Raw genomic sequence first — 20,305 nt, forward strand, 5'->3', positions numbered from 1 at the left:
TGTAAATTTAACTGTGATACAGTGACATAAAACCTACATAATGACACTTCAGAGCCAATACTATTCTTTTCTCTCAGGATAAGGGAACATATAAAAGGTTTTTTTTAATATTTTTTAATGTTTATTTTATTTTGAGAGAGAAAGCATGTGCATGCGAGTGCTCAAGGGAGGAGGGGCAGAGAGAGAGGGAGGGAGAGAATCCCAAGCACGATCCACACTGAGCACCAAGCCCAACACAGGGGTTGATCCCATGGCCGTGAGATCATAATCTGAGCCAAAATCAAGAGTTGGACCCTTAACCGACTAAGCCATCCAGGTGCCCCAGAAGTGTTTTATTAAATGAGAGATTCTTAGGGTTTGTGCCTACTTGATTTGTCTCTAATTTTTACATGTGGATGAAAAAAGAATAAAACCTCTATTTTTGATAGGTTATATCTGCATTAAAGTAGGCCTGTTCTTATTTGTTAGTTTGTTTGGTTATTAATTCAAATCTGGTTTATTTTACACCACTGGTGATTCTGCCCCCCAGGGGACGTTGGGCACACTGTCTGGAGTGGGTGCTAAGGTCATTTAGTGGGGAAAGACCAGGAATGCTTCTAAACATCCTACAGTATATAGGACAGCCCCCTACAAAATAAAGCTATATAGCAGGAAATATCAATATTCATTATTCTCAATAAAAATGAAGTTGATACACTGATGTCACTATGTATAGCTTCTTCAGGGAATTTAGTCCTGAATATTGACTTCATTCTCAGCAGACTTTGCTTTTGGGAGGAGAGTGATAATTGTCTCCGGTGTTTCAATGTCTTTTGGTGGTGGTGGTGTTGTTACTATACATGTGTTATAAAATAAAATCTATATTCTAAAGTCAGTGTTTCTCAAGAGGAGAATGTGGTTTATGGAGATAGAGTGATAAAAATTCCCTGTCACTGATCTGTAAAATAAGAAAATCAGAGATTTTATTGGAAGTAATTCACCAAATGAATCTTTTTTAAGATTTTATTTTTAAGTAATCTCTGCACCCAGTGTGGGACTCAGAGTTGTATGCTCTGCCAACTGAGCCAGCCATGTGCCCCCCAAAGGAGTATTTTGTAATTGTTAGAAGGTGATCCTTTTTAGTTTAAAATTCAAGTGGTGTAAATTGTGCCTTTGAGAAAAAAATAAATCCCAAACCAAACAATAAATATTTGAAAATTGTTGGTTCTAAGAGTAGAGAATTTCCTCTGAACCAAAAATACCCAACTCAAATGTGGAGGAAAAAATAGCTTCTTGATTGCTCATCTCCTTTACCCGGCCTCAGATGCATGGTTAGTAATTTACCGTGTGGTCAGGAGTCCATTCTGCCAGTTCACCACTCTGGAAGGCAATTACAGTTTAGGAATGTGATCACAAGTTGATAGAACATAGGTTTCTAACGGAAAGAATGAAGGAAGCCAGAAAAATTTAGTGAGAGAGCCAAATGTAGTATATAAATTTAGATATATTGATGTACATGCCCTACAGAGATTTCAGAAAACTAATTTAAAAAAACAGGACACAGGCATTGACTTGCTATGTCTATATTGGTTGGTCTTAGTGTGGGAATGATAATGTCCAAAAAAGGAAGGAAGGAAGGAAGGAAGGAAGGAAGGAAGGAAGGAAGGAAGGAAGGAAGGAGAGTACTCCTTGAAGGAAGGGCCTAGAAAAAGAGTTTGAAGTCAGGAAAGATATAAATACGCAGAAGCACTTTATCCTACTGTGCACATACTAGGTGTTGACTTAATGCAGTGGAGAATAGTTTCGGAAAACTTGAACCCCAAAAAATATAGTTCAAGATGAATTATCCAGTAGCAATTGCCAATAAAAAGACATTTTTTTAACTTCAGTACTTAATACAAAATTCAGAGAGACACATCCCACACTCTCTTGGTAGGAAGAAAGTAAACATTAAAACTCATACAGCGTACTTGAGGACTGATTTGTGCTGCCCAGGGTGTGATTTCATCCCAAAATACTGCAGGAATTCAGTGCCATGATAGTAAAACCCTTCGTCCATTACTTTGTAAATTTCAGAGACCAGGTAAAGGAAATCAGGTCTAACAGAGGATAGATTTGTGATGTTCATCTTTTTAATGGAGCCAAAAATGGCCATCTTCCAAATTAAAATTGAAGCAGGGGAGTTGGGTTTCTGGAGAGATGTCAGAGCAATCCAACATCCAGGAGATGCAAATCCCGGAGAAGTTTGCCAACGCCTGGAAGACACAGTGACCTTTATGGCTTGATAATGGGAAAGAAAGACGTGGCAGATCCACTTCCTGTCTGGGAAGGTGTGTTGGATGTGCTAGACTGTAGGGTAAAAGGGATTGGTGTGTTAGGGACTTCTTCTCCTTCACACCTTTCACACTAATGCTTAATTCATCAAATAGCCCAAAGACAGTTTGTGCTGTGGTCCTCAGGAGGAGACTGAAGTTCTTAGAGACCCGTCTTCTCCAGAGTGCTATTGTCAGAAACCCTAGGAGGCACTTTAAGAAGATGGGAAGATGTCTTTTAGACAGTGCTTGGAACCCACTCAGAATCCACTTCTTTCCCTCCCTCCTGCTGCCTGATGGTTTTCTCTTGTCATCGTTCACCTAGTACTTTCTCCAGCTCACTTATGTCAGTCTGTACTTTCCCTCACTCTGCTTCTCATGTTTCTCTGTCCTCTCCCTTCCCCCACCGGCTCCCTTCAACAAAAGCTCAGAAACATGACTCTCCTTTATTTAGTTTATCATGTTCCTAGAAGGCCTGCCTTCACAGATCTTGGACAGGCCTAGATTGGGGGGTCCTCACCATCTCTGCTTTCACTATCTTTGGGACCAGCGTGGGAGGTGCAGTGGGGGCAGAATTTCTTCTCCTATGAAATACGGGAAGTGATAGTAAATATATAAGGAGAGCGCAGAAAGGCCCAGAGAATAGCTGAACATACTGAATCTGAACTTAAATTTGACAAGTCAAACCACACATGCTTCCTACCACTTGCCTTCTATAGAAATACTCTGTGAAATCTGGGGGGAATGAGACTTTAATCGGGGCAGACCCTGGCTGAGTCAGACTAACGCAGAGCCATCAGTTTGAATCAAGTTCAAGGTAATGAATATTTAGAAGCTTAAAAATATATTACTTATATTAAGGTCTTAGGTTTGTACTTCAGATCCCTCTGATTCAAAGTATTTGTTGATATTGGAGGTAAAGTGTGGCAGCCCAGACATTTCTATTTCCTTGGCAAAGGCATAGAATAGTATAAATATCTTAATAGGGGGCTCTGTGGATATGATAGCTTGCAAGACAATAGGGCAAAAGGAACAGGTTTCGACCATACACATTTTTTAGGTCTCCCCGAACTTCAAATATTTATGGGATTCAAATTTTCGAATCCTTCCTTCCGGTATTTATTACATCTGTTTTCGTGCATTAAAATATTTATGAAATATTTTAAGGGAACGATTATATCCTTTGTTGATCTGTTTGACTTTGTAATGTGGATTCTGTAACGGAGGCTAAAGGTATTAACATGGGGTCTAGGCTGGAATTGTAATCACTTGTCATAGAGATATACTGAAACCCAAGATAGAGATCCTGTCAGAAGTTAGTGCCCTGATTTAGCACAACACCGTGACAGTGCCTTGAGAGCTAGGATATGCTTTGCTTGAGACATGATTGCTATGGAAAGTGTAGTAATATCCATTTTCATTCCTCCGGGAGAGCTGAAGTAGGTGTAAACACTGCTTAATAAAGGATGTAGGATACTTGCCGGAATTTGTCATAAAAATAGCCAATCTGTCCATCTGTCTTTGAGGTTTAGAAGTCAAATACATTGACATCCCTTCATACTACTGTGCTGGCATATGCTCTTTTAGCAGGCCCTCATTATATGGCGCACATATTGCTTTGGGATGGAGCTATAGATTTGCGATAACGGGCCTCAACTCTGTAATTTAAAAAGCTAGAGAGAATTTCAGCGCAAAGTCTTGGTTTAATTCTAGGTGAAGAGTTAAAAGTTTAATAAAATGAGTATAACTATTTTTTTTAGTTTGTTATTTCTGAGAGAGAGACAGAAGGTGAACGGCGAAGGGGCAGAGAAAGAGGGAGATAAGAGGATCCAAAGTGAGCTCTTTGCTGACAGAAGAGGACCCAGTGTGGGGTTTGAACTCACAAACAGTGAGGTCATGACCTGGGCTGAAGACGGACGCTTGACCGACTGAGCCACCCAGACACCCCCCGAGTATAACTCTTGATACTCAAAATGCATCCTGTAAATCCAGAGCATGCTAAAAATTATTTCAGGGCTCAGAAGATGGCCCATAAAATGTAGAATCAAAGCAGGGTATTTTGTATTTTGTATAGTTTTGTGATAGTTGGTGGTGCTTATGCAATAAAATGAAGGCACTTGCCAATTAAATATGATTTCCCTGACACCAACACATAATTCTGTTACACGTGGAAGTGAGACTCTCCAGATGACTTTGGACGTGTTACCTACCTTGCCTAAGCCTCAGTGTCTCCATCTGTAAAGTGGGGTCATAACTGAACCTATTTCATTGAGTTGTAAGAATTAAATGGGGTAGTACAAGTGGAAATGGACTTAGCACAGTCTTTGGCGCATCATAAACGATGAAGAAATGGTGGCGGTTCATAGATTTAAGAAAGACAGCAGTTGGAGGAAATTCAGCTAGCTCAAAAAAGCATTTGCATATAAATGTTAATTTTTTTAATGCTTAAAGTTAATGTTCAATCCAAATCATGAAGGCAGCAGGAAAAAAAAGAGAGAGAGAGAACACTGTTTCAGAATGGGATCCCACCTGCCTAAAAAAACCCTGGGTACCACAAACACACAAGGACTCAAAAGGGAAACTCCTGCACAGTTCAGTAATTATAATCAGTTTAATTACAATGAAACATTCTTTTTGGTATCCTGATTATGATTTCCCCATGGCCCGAGCAATCTTGTGATTTCCCAGAGAGTCTCCATAAAATTAATTACAGTGAGCAATATGAATTTTTTTAAAGGACCAATACGTGGGTTGATGAAACTTCTGGGGAATCGTATTGACAGGCAGTGCAGTCTCTTAGTCCATTGTTCTGACAGTGCGTGTACTTGATGGCATATCACATAGATTAATCACCTTGGTTGTGCTCGTTAACTGCAGTCATAAAAATGTACCAGTAATATGCTTTTAATATTGCGATCCCAGAAATCCATGTTCCCGATAAAAAATCTGGTGATCATCTTTTGTATGGTTTTCATGTGCCAGGCCCTATCCCAAACACTGTCTTCTCCTTAATCTTTGCACGGATTTTCTGAGATACTTCTGATATAATGCGTGTACAGAAGAGAAAACTGAGGCAAAGGAAGTTGAAGTGACTTGGCGTGAGTACCAGCCAGTAAATTGCCGAGCTGGGGGTACACCCGGCCAGATAGTCAGAGTCTGGAATCTGACCTCCTAACCATTCTGCTAAGCTGCCTCCCATTAAGCCTGAGAAACACCACCTCCCCAGCTCGGGGTTGCCAGGCATATTGGCATAGTAAAGAACCTGAGGCTGCTCAGAGGAAAATCAAAGCACAGACACACAAAACTTTTTCCCTCTGTTTCAGCCACTATTTCTGACCCTTAATTGACCACAGGTTCCTTTCCCTCAGAATCTGTAGGAACGGTGGTAAAAACAGACTATGGGAAACTTGGCCTAAAACATGAATTGGATTACATTACAATTTACTTGATCTGTTATATTTTCTTAGTAATCTTGTGCCTCAGCTGTGAGAACCACGGGCTCTGTGGCTGAAATGCAAACTTAAAATCATAATTCAGCTTTCTCGTTTTAGAGTTTAAGTTCCCACGGTCATAAAATAAAAACTAGAAGTGGTAGCTAGGGCCATAAGTCCAGTTCATGTATTGAGTGCTTACTATATGTCAGGTACTATACTAAGCTTTTCAAATATTTTTATCGAAGGGAAGGGAATTATGTCATCATCCCCTTCTTTCAGATGAGTAAAATAAGACATACGGCTAATGAGTGGGGAAAGGGGGATTGGATCTCAAGCCCGTGACTTTAACAACTGTGTGCAATGAAATAATATAATAGGAAGCCAGACCCAAGCTGCGTAATATCCTTAGGAAATTAAAATGGAGGACAGACCACATGTCATTGGGATTTCTGGGAGGTATTGTCACTCAGGACTGCAGTGGAGAGATATCGTCCAGGTGTCCCAGGTGGGAATACTTAACACATTTTCCCACAGAAACTTTGTTACACATTATGGGCAGGTATATGTATTCTGAAAGCATTAAGATGCCTACTATGAGCTGTAGGACTCCTAGAAACTTGTAGGCTGTATTGCCCACTAGGAATTAAATAGGCACTCATAGCCTAATCTTAGAACCTAAGCACCACATGTAGTATTTTCTTGATGAGAAGATTGATGCCAAGTTCCAAACAGTCAACCTAAAATGAAGTACTAAAGTGCAGCTTGCTCATAACTGCTTGCTATCTGCTTTGATCATAATGAAGAAATAATGAGTAAAAAAATATATAACCATCACTATATAAGTGATTAAATTTTAATACATGCATGTTGGTGTGCAGTCTGTAGGGCATGCTCTTGAGTGTTTTCAAATTCTGGATCTCCAGACTTCTAGAGATTAATGAAGTTGCTTATGAATGTGGTTAGCGGAGAAGAAAGTCAATTTACCTAAGAATATAATTATATTCATTCCATTAGGGTGGCTTCATGATTTATACAACTTCTATTTACAAACTCTGCCTCTAAATAATGCAGGTTTTAAAGTTAATTTTTCATCAGTGATTCTAGACGAGATCTGTGTAGAAGTCTACATTTTCAGTTGTGTTTCATTAAAAGCACTGGGGAGGAAGGTAGATGTGTGTGTGTGTGTGTGTAGTTATCAAGATGTTAGCACACTTCGGATTGTAATATTCACATGAGGAAATCAAGCGGACTCTGCTCATATTGCTGATAAATTGCAGGAAACAGTAATAGAGACATTTGTTATTAGTCCGTCCAATCCTGGGGCAGTAATGCCAGTGTGGTGCCATGCTTTGAAGGGGCTGCCATTTTTAAGTGTCAGGGAGGGAGAGACACTTCGCTCGGTTACAATTTTAGGGAAGCATTTTCGGGGGCAAACTTCTCCGTTCATTTGCGGGGATGTCGGTTGGGAGGAGGGTGATGGGGGCATACGTGGCTCTCACATCATAGAATATCTTAGAATGGTTCTGTGAACTCTTGCTTAGAAATTCCAGTCAGGACGGTTTCAAACAGTGATAGGGAAACCAGGCGTGTCACTCAGATGTGGGACTTCTGCATACCTCCTGCTTTGATGATCTCTCCTCTGGGGCCCTCATTCTGCTGCGCTCTCTCTCTCCCTCTCCCTGCAGAGTCCTCAAATGCCACTTTGTTGACCAACGCAGAGAAGATTGCCACCATCACCACCACACACGCCCCTTCTCAGCAAGGGCCCCAGGAGACCAGGTCAGACATAACTTTGGTTGCTTTTGTTAGTTTTAAGGGGAAACAACTAACTCCTGGTCTGATGATACTCATCCTTGACTTTGTTTTCTTCCCTTCAGTTTCATGGTTTGCTTTGCTTTTACGCTTCTCTCTCTCGCTTTGGCAGGAATACCACCAAACCAAAGCCGGAATCTCAGTTTGAGTTCAAAGCACCCCAGGCAACACAGGTGAGGGCCATTCGTCTTTTTTTCTGTTTGCTTAGTACATTTCCTTCCAACTTTCTGAAGCTATTTTTACGAGCTATCTTTTATAAGGTACCCCCAATTAAAATAAATAACCTTTTGTGAGAGGTTGTACTAAATATGAGCTCACATTTAGCTGGCTAGGAAATGACATTTTCTGTTACTACCTTTGCAAAATATTCCTAGAGATCCTCTTCTAGGTGGGAAAAAGAAAGAAAGAGAGAGAGAGAGAGACAGAGAGAGAGAGAAAGAAAGAAAGAAAAAGAAAGAAAGAAAGAAAGAAAGAAAAGAAAGAAAGAAAGAAAGAAAGAAAGAAAGAAAGAAAGAAAGAAAGAAAGAAAGAAAGAAAGAAAAGGAAAGAAAGAAAGAACCGCACTTATCTCAAGGACTGGCCATCAGAGAAAGAGCAAAAGTGCTAATCGCTACTCGGGGTATTCATGCCTGTATTTATGCCAAGAGATGTCTTTTTTTGTTAAGGTGTTTCCCAGACGTGGGAATTTCAGGTGAGACCCGGAGAGCCAGCTACCTGTCTGGCAGGGTGGTAGGAGAGAATGCACTAATACGCAGGTGAAGGAAACTTGGGAGTAATCCGTTCATGGATTCACTAACCCACTCGAGCTCCTCATCCTGGGTGGGAACCACTCCTCAGATGGGAGGCGGTCGCTCTTGGCATCCTCGTCATAGACACTGCCGCTGTTTTCCAGGCACGTGGCAGGGAGGCCTGTGCAGAACGGCATCACGTAATGAGTTTTCCCGCCACAAATAACGACGTGTGGCCTCACTGATTAAATTTTAACACACGTCTGTTGGTGTGCGGTCGGCAGGCACACTCATGAAATGTCTTCAGGTTCTGCATCTGCGAATATGTGAGATGAATGAATGTTAATAAACAGTTGAGAATCACCAAGAGAGGGATAGAGACGGTGCCTTTGTGTCAGATCACCATTTCGGAGAATATTTGGGAAGCGGTGGGAAGAAGAAATATGTGTGGGTATGCGTTCTCCCCTGAATGACTGCATTTCGTTTTTTAAATAGGAGCAAGATTTTTACACTGTGGAACTAGAGAGAGGAGCCAAGGGATTTGGCTTTAGTCTTCGAGGGGGCCGAGAATATAACATGGACCTCTATGTTCTGCGCTTAGCAGAGGATGGTCCAGCAGAAAGGTGTGGAAAGATGAGGGTAAGTAGGAAGAGGAGTCTGGAAAAATAAGTCATCTCCAGTGGCTTTTTGACATGATGTGGCTAGAACCTTCTTGTTCCTGAGAACTACATCTCATACTGCTTTCAGAACACTCTAAAATGCATGACTCCCGCCTAGGGTGTATTTCTCCCTAAAGCATAGTTGATGGTAACTGCTAAAGTTAGGTGAGCCCTTCTGATTGTTCAGGGATGAATGAAGAATTGGAATTTCATGCAAACTTATTGAAGTAAAAATCAGTCCTGTGTCCGTAGTTCTTCTACTTAATCTCATATGGTAGGCGCATCATTTCACAGCAAATCCTAGGATTTACCAGGATGCTTAGAGAGCAGGAAGTCCCTCTAGTCTTGTAGGTTCTGGGTGGTGAGCTCCATTCAGTGTCCTGCTAGTCACCAGGTCTTACTTTAGCCTCTGGAGCAGGTCGACTCTGCCTCAGGAAAGGCCCCACATCTCCATGGCGGGAACATTCACAGTTTCTCTGCAGTAGACAGAGTTGCAAATTTTAAATCTACACATGCCAAAAGCTCACTCTCTTCTTTTTAGGAATCTGGTATCTGTTACTGTGTATGCATGTGTCACTTTTCTGGGGGGGGATTAGATGGCTTAAAAAAAAAAAATGGATAGGTCACATAGATTGAAGCATATGCATAGGGAGCAGTTTGCTACGAATGAAGAGGAATCAAGACGGTCAGGTCAGGAAAGGAAAAAAGTGCACGAAGCTGGTCCAGAGCAGAAAGAGGGAAAAAAGTGACCAAAGGTAGGGAACTTAATATTTGTATGTGAGGTATAGTCTCTTGCTTGTTAAATTTTTACAGATTGAATTTTAATGAACATTTTTTAAATATTTATTTATTCTTGAGAGAGAGACAGAATGAGACTATCAAGCAGGCTCTGCTCTGTCATCGTGGAGCCCAACACGGGGCTCAAACTCGCCAACTGTGATATCATGACCTGAGCTGAAAGCAAGAATCAGACGCTTAACCGACTGAGCCACTGAGGTGCCCCTTTGAGCGTTTTTTTTTTTTTTAATTGAGAAAGTAGACCATGCATATGGGTATAAAAAATTAGTGAAAAATAATGCATAGTAATATATAAGAAAGAAAGTGCAAAGAAATATAATAAACTTGTTAAATTTGTTTCAGTTTCACACACATTGGTTATGCTTTTCCATGTCTTAGCTTACTTCAAAAAAGTTTCTGATGGAGTGAAATCTTACCATGGTATTTTGTGTAATGCTGTACAGTTCTCAAGACACATTTACAGTAGTGACCAGTTTCGTCCTCACAGCTTGGTAGAATGAGTTGTTAACATTCCCTTCTACAGATAAGAAATTGAGTTCCAGGAAGTTAAAGGATTTGAACAAGATCTGGTAGCTAACAAGTGATAGGACTCAAATTCAAGACCTTAATCTCCAAAGCCAGTGCTTTTCCTCTTCTGCCTTCTGGAAGATAAGCTCCTTGAGAGCAGGGATCTTGCCTGTCTTGTTCACTTCTTTATCTCTGGTGCCTAGAATAGTAGCTGACACATCGTAAATGCAGCATCATTGTATAGGCATGGTTGTGTTCTCATCAGAAAGCTCTCCACGGGCCCCAGTTACTTCTAAGCTCACTCACAGCTCAGCTGGCAGGATTCAGTGTCCCTTGGGCTGTTGGCCCTACCTCTCCTTCATGTCCTTATCACAGACTCTGTAGGGTAGCTCAGCACATGGGTCAGAGTGAACAACTGAGAGGACAAAAAAAAGGGGGGCACATAAGACAGAAGCCAAAAGTATTTTGTAACCTTAGCTTTGAACTGATATCACAGCACATTTGCCATATTCTTTTTGTTAGGAGCAAGTGACTAATTCCAGCCCACATTCAAAGGGAAGGAGGGGCGCCTGTGTGGCTCACTTGGTTGGGCTTCCGACTTCGGCTCAGGTCATGATCTCACAGACTGTGAGTTCGAGCCTCGCGTCGGGCTCTGTGCTGACAGCTCGGAGCCTGGAGCCTGTCTGTGTCTCCCTCTCTCTCTCTGCCCTCCCTCCCTTGCTTGCACTCTCTCTCTCTCAAAAATGAAAGTTAAAAAAAAAATTTTAATTAACATTTTCCGTACTGTTTTATTTTTTTCTCTTAACACTTGCACTTTCTAACCTACACATTTTTCTCTAATTTTCTTGTTAATTGTCTTTCTCCCATTAGAATTTCATCTCCATGAGGGCAAAGGCTTTTGTTTCTTTCACTGCTGGACTATGCAACAGAAGATTTTCTGGACTAGACTCCATAAATACTTAGTAAATCAATAAATGGAAGAACTTTACATCCTAGAGCACCTCAGCGGCCGGTGAAGCCCTTTGCGATCTTCTCATTTTGTCCTCTCTTTGGCAGATTGGTGATGAAATCTTAGAGATCAATGGCGAGACCACCAAAAACATGAAGCATTCTCGGGCTATAGAACTGATTAAGAATGGTGGCCGCAGGGTGCGTCTGTTTCTGAAGCGGGGAGACGGCTCCGTACCAGAATATGGTGGGTCAAACTATGAAAACATCCCTTCCTTCCCTGGCATGACTCCATGAATTTGTCTCCAGAACTACAGCAGGAAAGTCTTTTTGTTTCCCCCTGTTCACCAGTGTCTTACCAGCCTTTCGCACCATGTGATTATTTGCCTCGCTTGTTCTGAAATCTCTACACATTTCATCCTCTTGCTTGCTTACGTGGACTGGGACGTGGCCTAAGACAAGATCTTTATAGCCCCTTTCTGATAATCAGAGAGAACATTCTGTCTAGTCCCACCAAGAGTGAAGGAATGTTTGTTTGAACTGTGCCAAACTGTTTCTCAGATCCAATTGTTAGCACAAAAATGACTATACTCCTTTTCAGAAGCAGGAAAGCAGGTTTCCTGAGTGATATGTTGAGGCACAATTCTCTCTCTCTCTCTCTTTTTTGTTTTTTTTTGTTTTTTTTTTTTTGGTTTTCTTTTTTGGTTTCTTGATGTTTTTACTGAAGAGGTGTGAAATTTTGAGATGATTTGGGGGCCTTGCTCACCTCCTTTATGCTCTGTATACGACACTTCCGCATCCCCGCCCCCCCTTGCTGGTCCCTACCCCCAATCAGATCACCCGAGCCCACTACTCTAAAACAAACGAAACTGTTGATATATTAGCCATATGTTTTTAGATGAAAAAGGATGAAATAGATTCCCAGTGCTCATCATGAGGGAAACATGTTACTATACCTTTCCTATGGGGAAAGCCAGGTTATACATAGAGTTCCTTTGTCATATGTGTAGACATGATTTGAGTAAACAGCAATGATCTTTACCTAGCTTAGTGTTCTGATGGCAAAATGCTGTATTTTATAATAATTATGTCCTATTTATTTGAGAGTCTTGTTTAAAATAAAAAAAAAAAATCTATGCCCTAGATGTAGGGCTTCTCTTCCCAACCAAAGGTCTACAAAAGTTTCTATAGAAACTGTGATTGAATGGTCCCCATATACGTTGGTCCCCTTTATTAGGGATTGATCTGTTATCGCCCTCTTTTCTGAAAGTCATTCTGCACAATTCCCAGTTGCATTTTGGACTTGATCAGATCCTTAATTCAGAGGCAGCTCAAAGAAAAGGAGAACTCCTTTGAAGGACAATCTTCCCAGGTGTTGGACACTCATACAGGTGTAGACTACAAGGGGCCCAGGGTGGGAGGAGGGAGGAAATCCGATGAGGCCCCTTTAGACAAGGCCACCCACAGGGGAGGTATTTTGACAACATTAAGACGTCACAGCTGTGCACTGTGCTAAACCTCTGACCATAGGTGTATCGATGCCACTGAAACTGTGTAACATTGTCTCCCTTTCTGTCTTCCCTATGCTTCTGTTGGATGTGATATTTCATTTGAGAATCATCGTCAATAACCTGTGTACCTTCTCAAAACCTATGTCTGTTGCACTGAGGATGAAAATCCAACACTAACAAATGTTCTTTGGGCTAAAAATAAAGATCCTTTAAATACTCATTTTTCCAAGAAGGGTTGAACATGCCAGATTTGTGCTGCTGTAATGTCTCATGCGTCATTTGGACTAAATCTCTCTAATTCTATTGATTAGAGTCACAAATGGGTTATAATATGTTAAGTTCCAATATTTTTCTGACTTGATTGGAACCTGCTTCTCTGTGAGGCTATTTTTGTAATGAGTTTTTTGTACTTAATTTAACTGCCGCGGTCTTCGGGTGGGGGGAGGGAGGGACCTCTGGTCTTCTGTTGTTTATTGTTAATGCACTCCTCTATGCCAGCTTGTCATTGTTCCAGTTGTTTGAAAAAAAAAAAAAAAAAAAAAAGAAAAAAGGATGCATCCATTGTCTGGGTTCTTGAGTCACCTTATATGGCTGTCTGAAAAATGTCACTGTTCGATTGCGGTCTCTGCAGCCTTATTTGAGTGTTGCCTTAGACTGTCTGACTGGACAAATAAACTCTCTTTGCCCCATGTTAACAAATGCAGATTTTTTTTTTCTTTCCTCTGTGTTATAGGGAATCTAAATGTTCAACTTTTTCTCTTTCTCTCTTTCTCTTTCTGTCTGACTGTTCTTGGTGCTGGGCCCTCCCTTCTACAGCGATGATACCTCCTAATATCGCTGCATGTATGAGAAATGAAAAGCTCGGGGAGGCTTGCTTCTACCTTATGGGCCATAATCAAACTACGGTTTGTAGCTCAATCAATACTAGGTGTTTCTGTGCTGTGGCCTAATTTCCTCATTGCTTCTGCTTAGCTCTATTTTGATATGTTTGGCAATTCATTCTGAGCACCCTGCGTTCTTTGAATTGTAAGTACACCGCTGACCCCTATTGAAGTCTTTGCTCTCCCTTACCTTAAAAGTAGGTGTAAGGAAGCCCAAGGTTAGGTTTATGAGAGTGAGCATAGAGCACCTACCCATACCCAAATCTTAAAATGTTTCCATAAGCTCCTGTTTGTGTTAATTCTAACAGAAAGAACAAGCCTCGCATCACAGGGCCCTCCCCTAGGTCAGCAAGGCTTTGTTAGACAGAGGGACGACATTTTCTGCACAATCAGTTAGCTCGTGGGAAACTACGGCCCAGAGTCCAAATCCTGTCCAGAGCCTGTTTTTCTAAGTAAAGTTTTATGGGCTCCTAGCCACGCCCATTTCTTGTATGTGTAGACTACCACTGCTTTTACACCGGAGCTGCAGTTAAGTAGTTATGGCAAACTGTGCAGCCGGCAAAGCCTTTACAGAAAAATTTACAAACCCTGCTGTAGGCTATATTACCGTTACTACCAAAACCCACCCTAGGTTTTGGCACATCTTTCATGAAACAGACTGTTTCGTGTTGACCTTGTTGCCTCACGAAATCCTTGAAAGAGGTCCTGTGATTCCTGCATCACCCTGGTTTGCCCTCCACACGGCAGCACGTTGTTTCCGGTGTTTCCAGTGTCTTGCCTGGAATCCTACGATGTGTGTTACCGTGTTAGTTGCAACAGAGCATCCCTGCTTTGAAAAGAGCTTTCATAATTTCTGGATGCAACCTAAAACATCTGCTGTGTCATTTCAAATTGTTTAATAATAAATAGGAGCCCCCATGGGCTGTTCTGCTTTAAAATATAGATGCTTTGATGTTGTAAGGAGCAGTCCAGTGACTCCACAGCCCCCCGGATGCAATTATGGCTGCCTTGTGTAGTCTAATACTAAGGAAAGTACCTCTAAAAGATGTCATCTGCACCCCCTCTAATGTCAACCTCTATTCCACTCCCTTTCATTTGTCAGGAAACTCCACATTTTAAAAATAATTTCTTAAACATAACCCAAAATTAGAGAAAAGTATTGAATACAATTCACAAAGGTAGAATGTTTAATGGACCCTCACATTACCCGTCACCTGTCCCAGTCATCAACATCCGGCTGTGTTGCCTCTATAATCCCCTTTGCCCGACACCCTGGATTTTTTTTTTTTTTTAAGAGAAGTGTTTTAAAATAGTATACTTTGCATGCAGTACAACGCATAAAGCTTGAGCGTACCGCACAGGCTTTTTTTTTTTTTTTTTAACCTCTCTATACACCCATTTAATGACCCTGATCAAAATATAGACTCCCCAAAATTCCCTCATGCCCTTCCAGGTCAATAACCTAGAGTATCTTTAAGCAAGATAAAATAAGTATTCTTTATAGAAAAGAATGTTTTCTATTGTGGGGGCTGGGAGGGGGGCAAGGAGGGTGGGCAGGGGGCAAGGGTTAGTGGGTGGGGAAGGCAGAGCAAGAGATAGTTAGGGTGGGATGTTCTGGTACTTTTGGATTACCCTGTTTGGGTTGTGCCTTGCAAGACTGGAGTCCCCACCGACGGCTGTGAGCTCCTTAACGATCTCTGCCCTGAGCACAGCCAGCAGTAGCCAGAGGCCGAAAGCCACCAGAACTAAGTCCGTAACCCTCGTGGTTGCAGTCATTCTTCACCGAGATTCAGTTGGCTTTGGCTCTGCCTGCTTTAACAGCTAGCTATTTGTTTGTTGTGACTAATGAGAGCTCAGGCGTGGGAGTGGGGACAGGGGCTGAAGGCCCTGCCGTACCAAACTGTGGCTGTCCTGTATTTTCCCGGCAGACCCCAGCAGCGACCGCCTCGGCCCCGCCGCCGCCGGGGCACAAGGTGTTCCGGAAGTGAGGGCCGCGCCCCCCGACCGCCGACCGCATCCGTCATTGGAGTCCAGTTACCCACCCGATCTTCACAAATCATCACCGCATGGGGAAAAGCGGGCACACGTGAGAGACCCAAAAGGCAGCAGAGAGTATATCAGACACCCCACTGAGCATCACACATGGAACGGAACTTCTAGAAAACCCGACAGCGGGGCTTGCCGACCCAAGGACCGGGCAGCGGAGGGACGCAGAGAGGCACCCCCGGAGCGGCCGGTGCCCAATGGCCCCAAGAGGAGGTCCCCGGAGAAGCGCAGAGAAGGCACCCGCAGCGCGGACACCACTCTGGAGAGGAGGGAGAAGCACGAGAAGAGACGAGACGTGTCTCCGGAGCGGAGGCGCGAGCGCTCGCCCACCCGCAGGAGGGACGGCTCGCCCAGCCATCGGAGGCGCTCCCTCGAAAGACTCTTGGATCACACGCGGTCCCCGGAGCGGAGGAGAGGGAGCTCGCCGGAGCGCAGGGCCAAGTCCACCGAGCGCAGGCGCGAGCGCTCCCTGGAGAAGAGGGGCAGGGAGGACAGGGTCGGCCACCGAGAGAGGGAAGAGCCCAGTCTGAGACAGGACGCGGGCAGAAGCTCCAGACACGCCCCCGAGCAGAGAAGGCGACCTTACAAAGAATGTAGCACCGACCTCAGTATCTGAGACTCCGAGGCACATTCCAACCTTTACCGTGTCAAAGGTTCTAAGAGGAAAGTCACAAACGTGAAATAATTTAGTTTCTTACCTTGAGGAAGCGTCCGACCCCCGATGATCCTATAATAGCAACAAACATTTTATGCATTTGAAATCTTATAAGAAAAAAGAAAAAATATATATATATATATGAAAAGTGTTGTGCCTGATGTATAATATTAAAGAAAGTATTTTTAAATGCATACTTTTTTTGGAAATTATTTGCCAAATGCTGCCCCGAAGGGATATAAATTTTGTTTCTACGTGACCTGTAGAATTGTCAAGAATCGTTCCCTTATGGGGGGCAGTCTTTTTCTCTCCTGGTTAAATAGGACTGTTGATCATTTTCTCTAAGGGAAATAATTGATTAAGTTTAATTAATTTGATGTAGATTGTTAGGTAGTGATGTAGTGCTATCCTGTAGTTTAGGAGTTTTTCTTTAAAAAAAAGAGCAAAAAGGCAAAAGTTATATTTGTAGAAGCTGAGGACTCTTTGGGACAGATTAGGATTGTCAATGATCCTAAAATTAAACTGTATGAAGAGACTACTACTGCAAATGAAGGATATTTATAGCTAAACTACACAGCACAAAGAAATGTTGCCTTCTCGAGTCATAGTTGGTTCAGAAAACAGTTTGTACTCTCCCTGGCCATAGAAAGGCACAGAGAGGAGAAGGTTGGCCGCCACTGCCCAGCACGGATAGCCCAAGCACGGATAGATGATCAGGTTCATTAGTATCACCAATATCTGATAAGATCTCATTCAGGCAGCACCATCACAGCTTTGCTCAACTACCGGAAGGAACCAACAGTGAACACCTGTGTTGTCTTGTCTGATTTGAGGCCAAATAGTGGATCGAATGGGGAACAATGTGCCCAGTGGGAGGGAACCATGAGAATCCTCCACACAGAAAGTGTGTTCCCCCCTGTGTAGCGTAAGCCCAACTGGGGGCAAGGGAATGAGCGTTGGTGGAAGTTCCCTCTCTGTTGATATTTAAAGAAGTGAGGGTTCGGGGTGCTTCTTCTTAGAAATGCCCATTTCCCTTTGAAACCATAATAAAAGTCTCCAGGATGACTGAAAGGGAAAGCAAGACACAGTCCCAGTGGCTAGATCGAGTTGGCAAACCTCTGCCCTCATGACCCTGTCCTTTGAGTCTTTGGACAGCAGAACAAAGCATAACAATTTTTTTCTTTTTAGAATGACCCATTCTTTTGCAATCCCGCAGGAGGTGCGGTTGGGTCGGCTCATAGCCCCAGGATGTGGTTGAAATGGATTACTGCCTAGCTGAGCCAAAACGTTTGCTTGTACCTGTTGGACCACTACAGCAAACCGCTGCTTAGGATGCATTGTGTATTTCTGTAGTACTGTTTTGCATTTCCCATACAGACACACAACTTTGCAAGTCAATCACTGTTGTTCTCATGGTACTGTTTAAGGAAACAATGAAAAAGGAAAAAAAAATGGAGAAAACCAGTCAGTCCTTGTGTGTACAGAGTTAAAAATTGTAATTAATAGAGCCTGTTTAAAAAAAAAAAACAACTGTTGCCTTTTTTTCTTGTATAAAAGAGAATTTATGACAAAAAATTTAGCTGTGAGGAATGTGATACGTGTTTATATTTCTGAATATGGAACAAATTGATTCATTGGGATATATTTTAATGTAATCTAAATCAGGTATGTAAAGTTGTTTTAAAATGGGAGACAATATAAGTAATTCTCTAAAGCTTTAGTCGGTTTGGATACCATCATTTCCTCCATGGGGAGCCTGCTTGTGAATTATTAAGCTCTGTTTGCATTCTCTGTTCTGTTCTTCACTCATTTCTTGCCGTGTGCTATGGACTTAATGCTCTTTCTGTATTGATGAAAAGCAGTATGTGGGCCAATCTTTTTATAAAACACTATGCATATATAAATATCACATTGTTCATAGCTTTATTTGACTTATGGGTTTATACATAACATAGAATGAGTACCTATAGCTGTGTGGACATGTACAAAACTAGTTCCTTTCCTGGAACAGAGACCGTGTACATTCTGTAGCTGCAAAGGAGGAAAAGGGTCTGTGACCGCGATCTTTATTATCAGTTTTCCACGCGAAGCAAGCATTGAGCTGTGGTAGGGAGGCCGAGGGAGAACACGACTGAGTAATGGCATTCTTTTTCATCAGGTTCCTAGGAGCCCACATGGGGATTTTATTCCTAAGGCTCCACTGCTAGGAATTTTCTCGCTGTTTCTAGCAAAATCTGTGATGTTAAATGATCGATGCTCTCACTTGTGGTCCAGAGTTTTAAATAAATGAAATCAAGGTGGATTTGGGGGAGTACGTCGTGAAATTAACAACTTAATGTCTTTCTTGTCGTCAGAGGTGATATTTGACATTTTAAAATCTGTGTGCTACCCACCTGGGCTTAGTCTTCACCAGTCCGTGAAGACTTGATGTGACAGTTTCCTCTGACTGCCACACATCAGATTTGCTTTGGGAATACTGTACTGTACAGGGACTATGCATTAAGCAGAAAGATCTAGTTTTCTCTGAACTACTGTAACCTTAGATTGGAGACGGATTCTTGTGAGCCTACTTTCCCTAATCCCCCACTTCATGTAAATGTCTTGATGAGAGATGATGGATGAGTATTTTGTATGATTAAATCAAACCATTGAAGAATCCCCCACCCACCCGTTACACAGTTGATGCCTGAAAGAATGTTGGTTGGGGGGGTGGGGGAGAACTCAACACCCTACTTGTATTTTTTAAGTTTCTTTTGTGAAAGATTTTTTAATGCATTTTTACTGTAAAAATACATGGAAATGTATGCATTCCATAACCACTATTGCTTCTGGATTGATATCTTTCTTGTCTCTGCGTTGTCTCAAGTGTATCACGGTCAAGTAATCAAATGAGGGTGTCTGGTTCCAACTCAGTGCAATGACCCAATGCATGTCGTTCTTTTGAAAGGGAATTATGCCTTTGCAACAGTAGTCCAGTGCCTTGCTACTCAAAGTGTGGTCCGTGGACCACCTGCCTCATCATCACTGGACTGTATTAAAAATGCAGAATCTCAGGCCCACCCTAGACCTCGTGAGTCGGGCTGTGCCTTTAACAAGACCCCCAGCTAATTCGAATGCGCCTGAAGCTTGAACAGCACAGTATATCTCGAAACCCCGGTAAAAGGCAAGACCTGCCAAGCCATGTGCTTCTCACTTCCTAACGGTGATCTTGAACAAGTTCCTTAACCCCTTCTTAAGCCTCACTTTCCTCTTCAAACAGGCATATCTCAGAGTTGGTAAGAATGAAATGCAAATGTTTAGCACACCTCTGGCAATCAGAACGATCTTCAGTAGATGATCCTAAAAAAACTTTGCGGGGGAGCCACTGGGTGACTCAGACAGTTAAGGGTCTGACTTCGGCTCAGGTCATGATCTCACTGCTCGTGGGTTTGAGCCCCATGTCCGGCTCTGTGCTGACAGCTCAGAGTCTGGAGCCTGCTTCGGATTCTGTCTCTGTCTCTCTGTCTCTCTCTGCCCCTTCCCTGCTCACACTCTCACTCTGTCTCTCTCTTTCAAAAACAAACATTTTTAAAAACTTTTTTTTTTTTTCTTTTTTGGAGGAGGAGGATTTTGGCCTGGTAGTGGCTGTTCTCTTTCCATTGTGCTGGTTTATTTTCCAATGAAGAAATCTATTCTCACTTTAGTAAAATAAGGAAGAAGCCCTTCTGTTTTAATTCCAAAGGTGATGAAGAGTGTGGCCCGTGCTACTTCACAAGCATAACTGTGAAGCATAAAATATAAAACCAAAATGCTGTGCTATGAAGATTAAGATGAAAATAATCTCAAAGCATACCTTTTAGAGCTACAGATATAAAGCGGAGTTAGACGTGAGCCTAACTAGTCCTATCAGATGAAAAGCTTTGACGTGTGTCCTCACTGATCATGTCATTTCTAATGACCTTCCAATTTCCTTCACACATACACATTGTTCCTTTGGTATGCGTTAGAAGTTAGGGCTTTCCTATAGAACCTAGGTTCCTGGGCATTCAGAAAGGT

General features: G+C 42.3%; 1 protein-coding gene across 15 annotated transcripts in view; it reads left to right on the forward strand.

Moving 5' to 3' along the window:
- MAGI1 (membrane associated guanylate kinase, WW and PDZ domain containing 1) overlaps positions 1-19,090 on the forward strand; it is a 642,539-nt gene extending 623,449 nt beyond the window's left edge. For 11 of the 15 annotated variants that reach the window (XM_086697648.1, XM_086697639.1, XM_086697641.1 and 8 more), the window contains 5 exons: positions 7,411-7,504; positions 7,650-7,710; positions 8,761-8,904; positions 11,286-11,424; positions 15,498-19,090. In XM_086697648.1, the coding sequence (XP_086553774.1) occupies positions 7,411-7,504; positions 7,650-7,710; positions 8,761-8,904; positions 11,286-11,424; positions 15,498-16,231 (1,172 nt within the window). In that variant the 3' untranslated portion in view covers positions 16,232-19,090. Of the gene's footprint in view, positions 1-7,410; positions 7,505-7,649; positions 7,711-8,760; positions 8,905-11,285; positions 11,425-13,504; positions 13,594-15,497 lie in introns of all 15 variants that reach the window. The other 4 variants (XM_086697649.1, XM_086697651.1, XM_086697650.1 and 1 more) reach the window with 1 other exon arrangement.
- Positions 19,091-20,305: the final 1,215 nt, after the last annotated feature.

This window comes from Puma concolor, chromosome A2 (assembly GCF_028749965.1).
Source record: "Puma concolor isolate L17-30 chromosome A2, mPumCon1.1.hap2, whole genome shotgun sequence".
Taxonomy (NCBI): domain Eukaryota; kingdom Metazoa; phylum Chordata; class Mammalia; order Carnivora; family Felidae; genus Puma; species Puma concolor.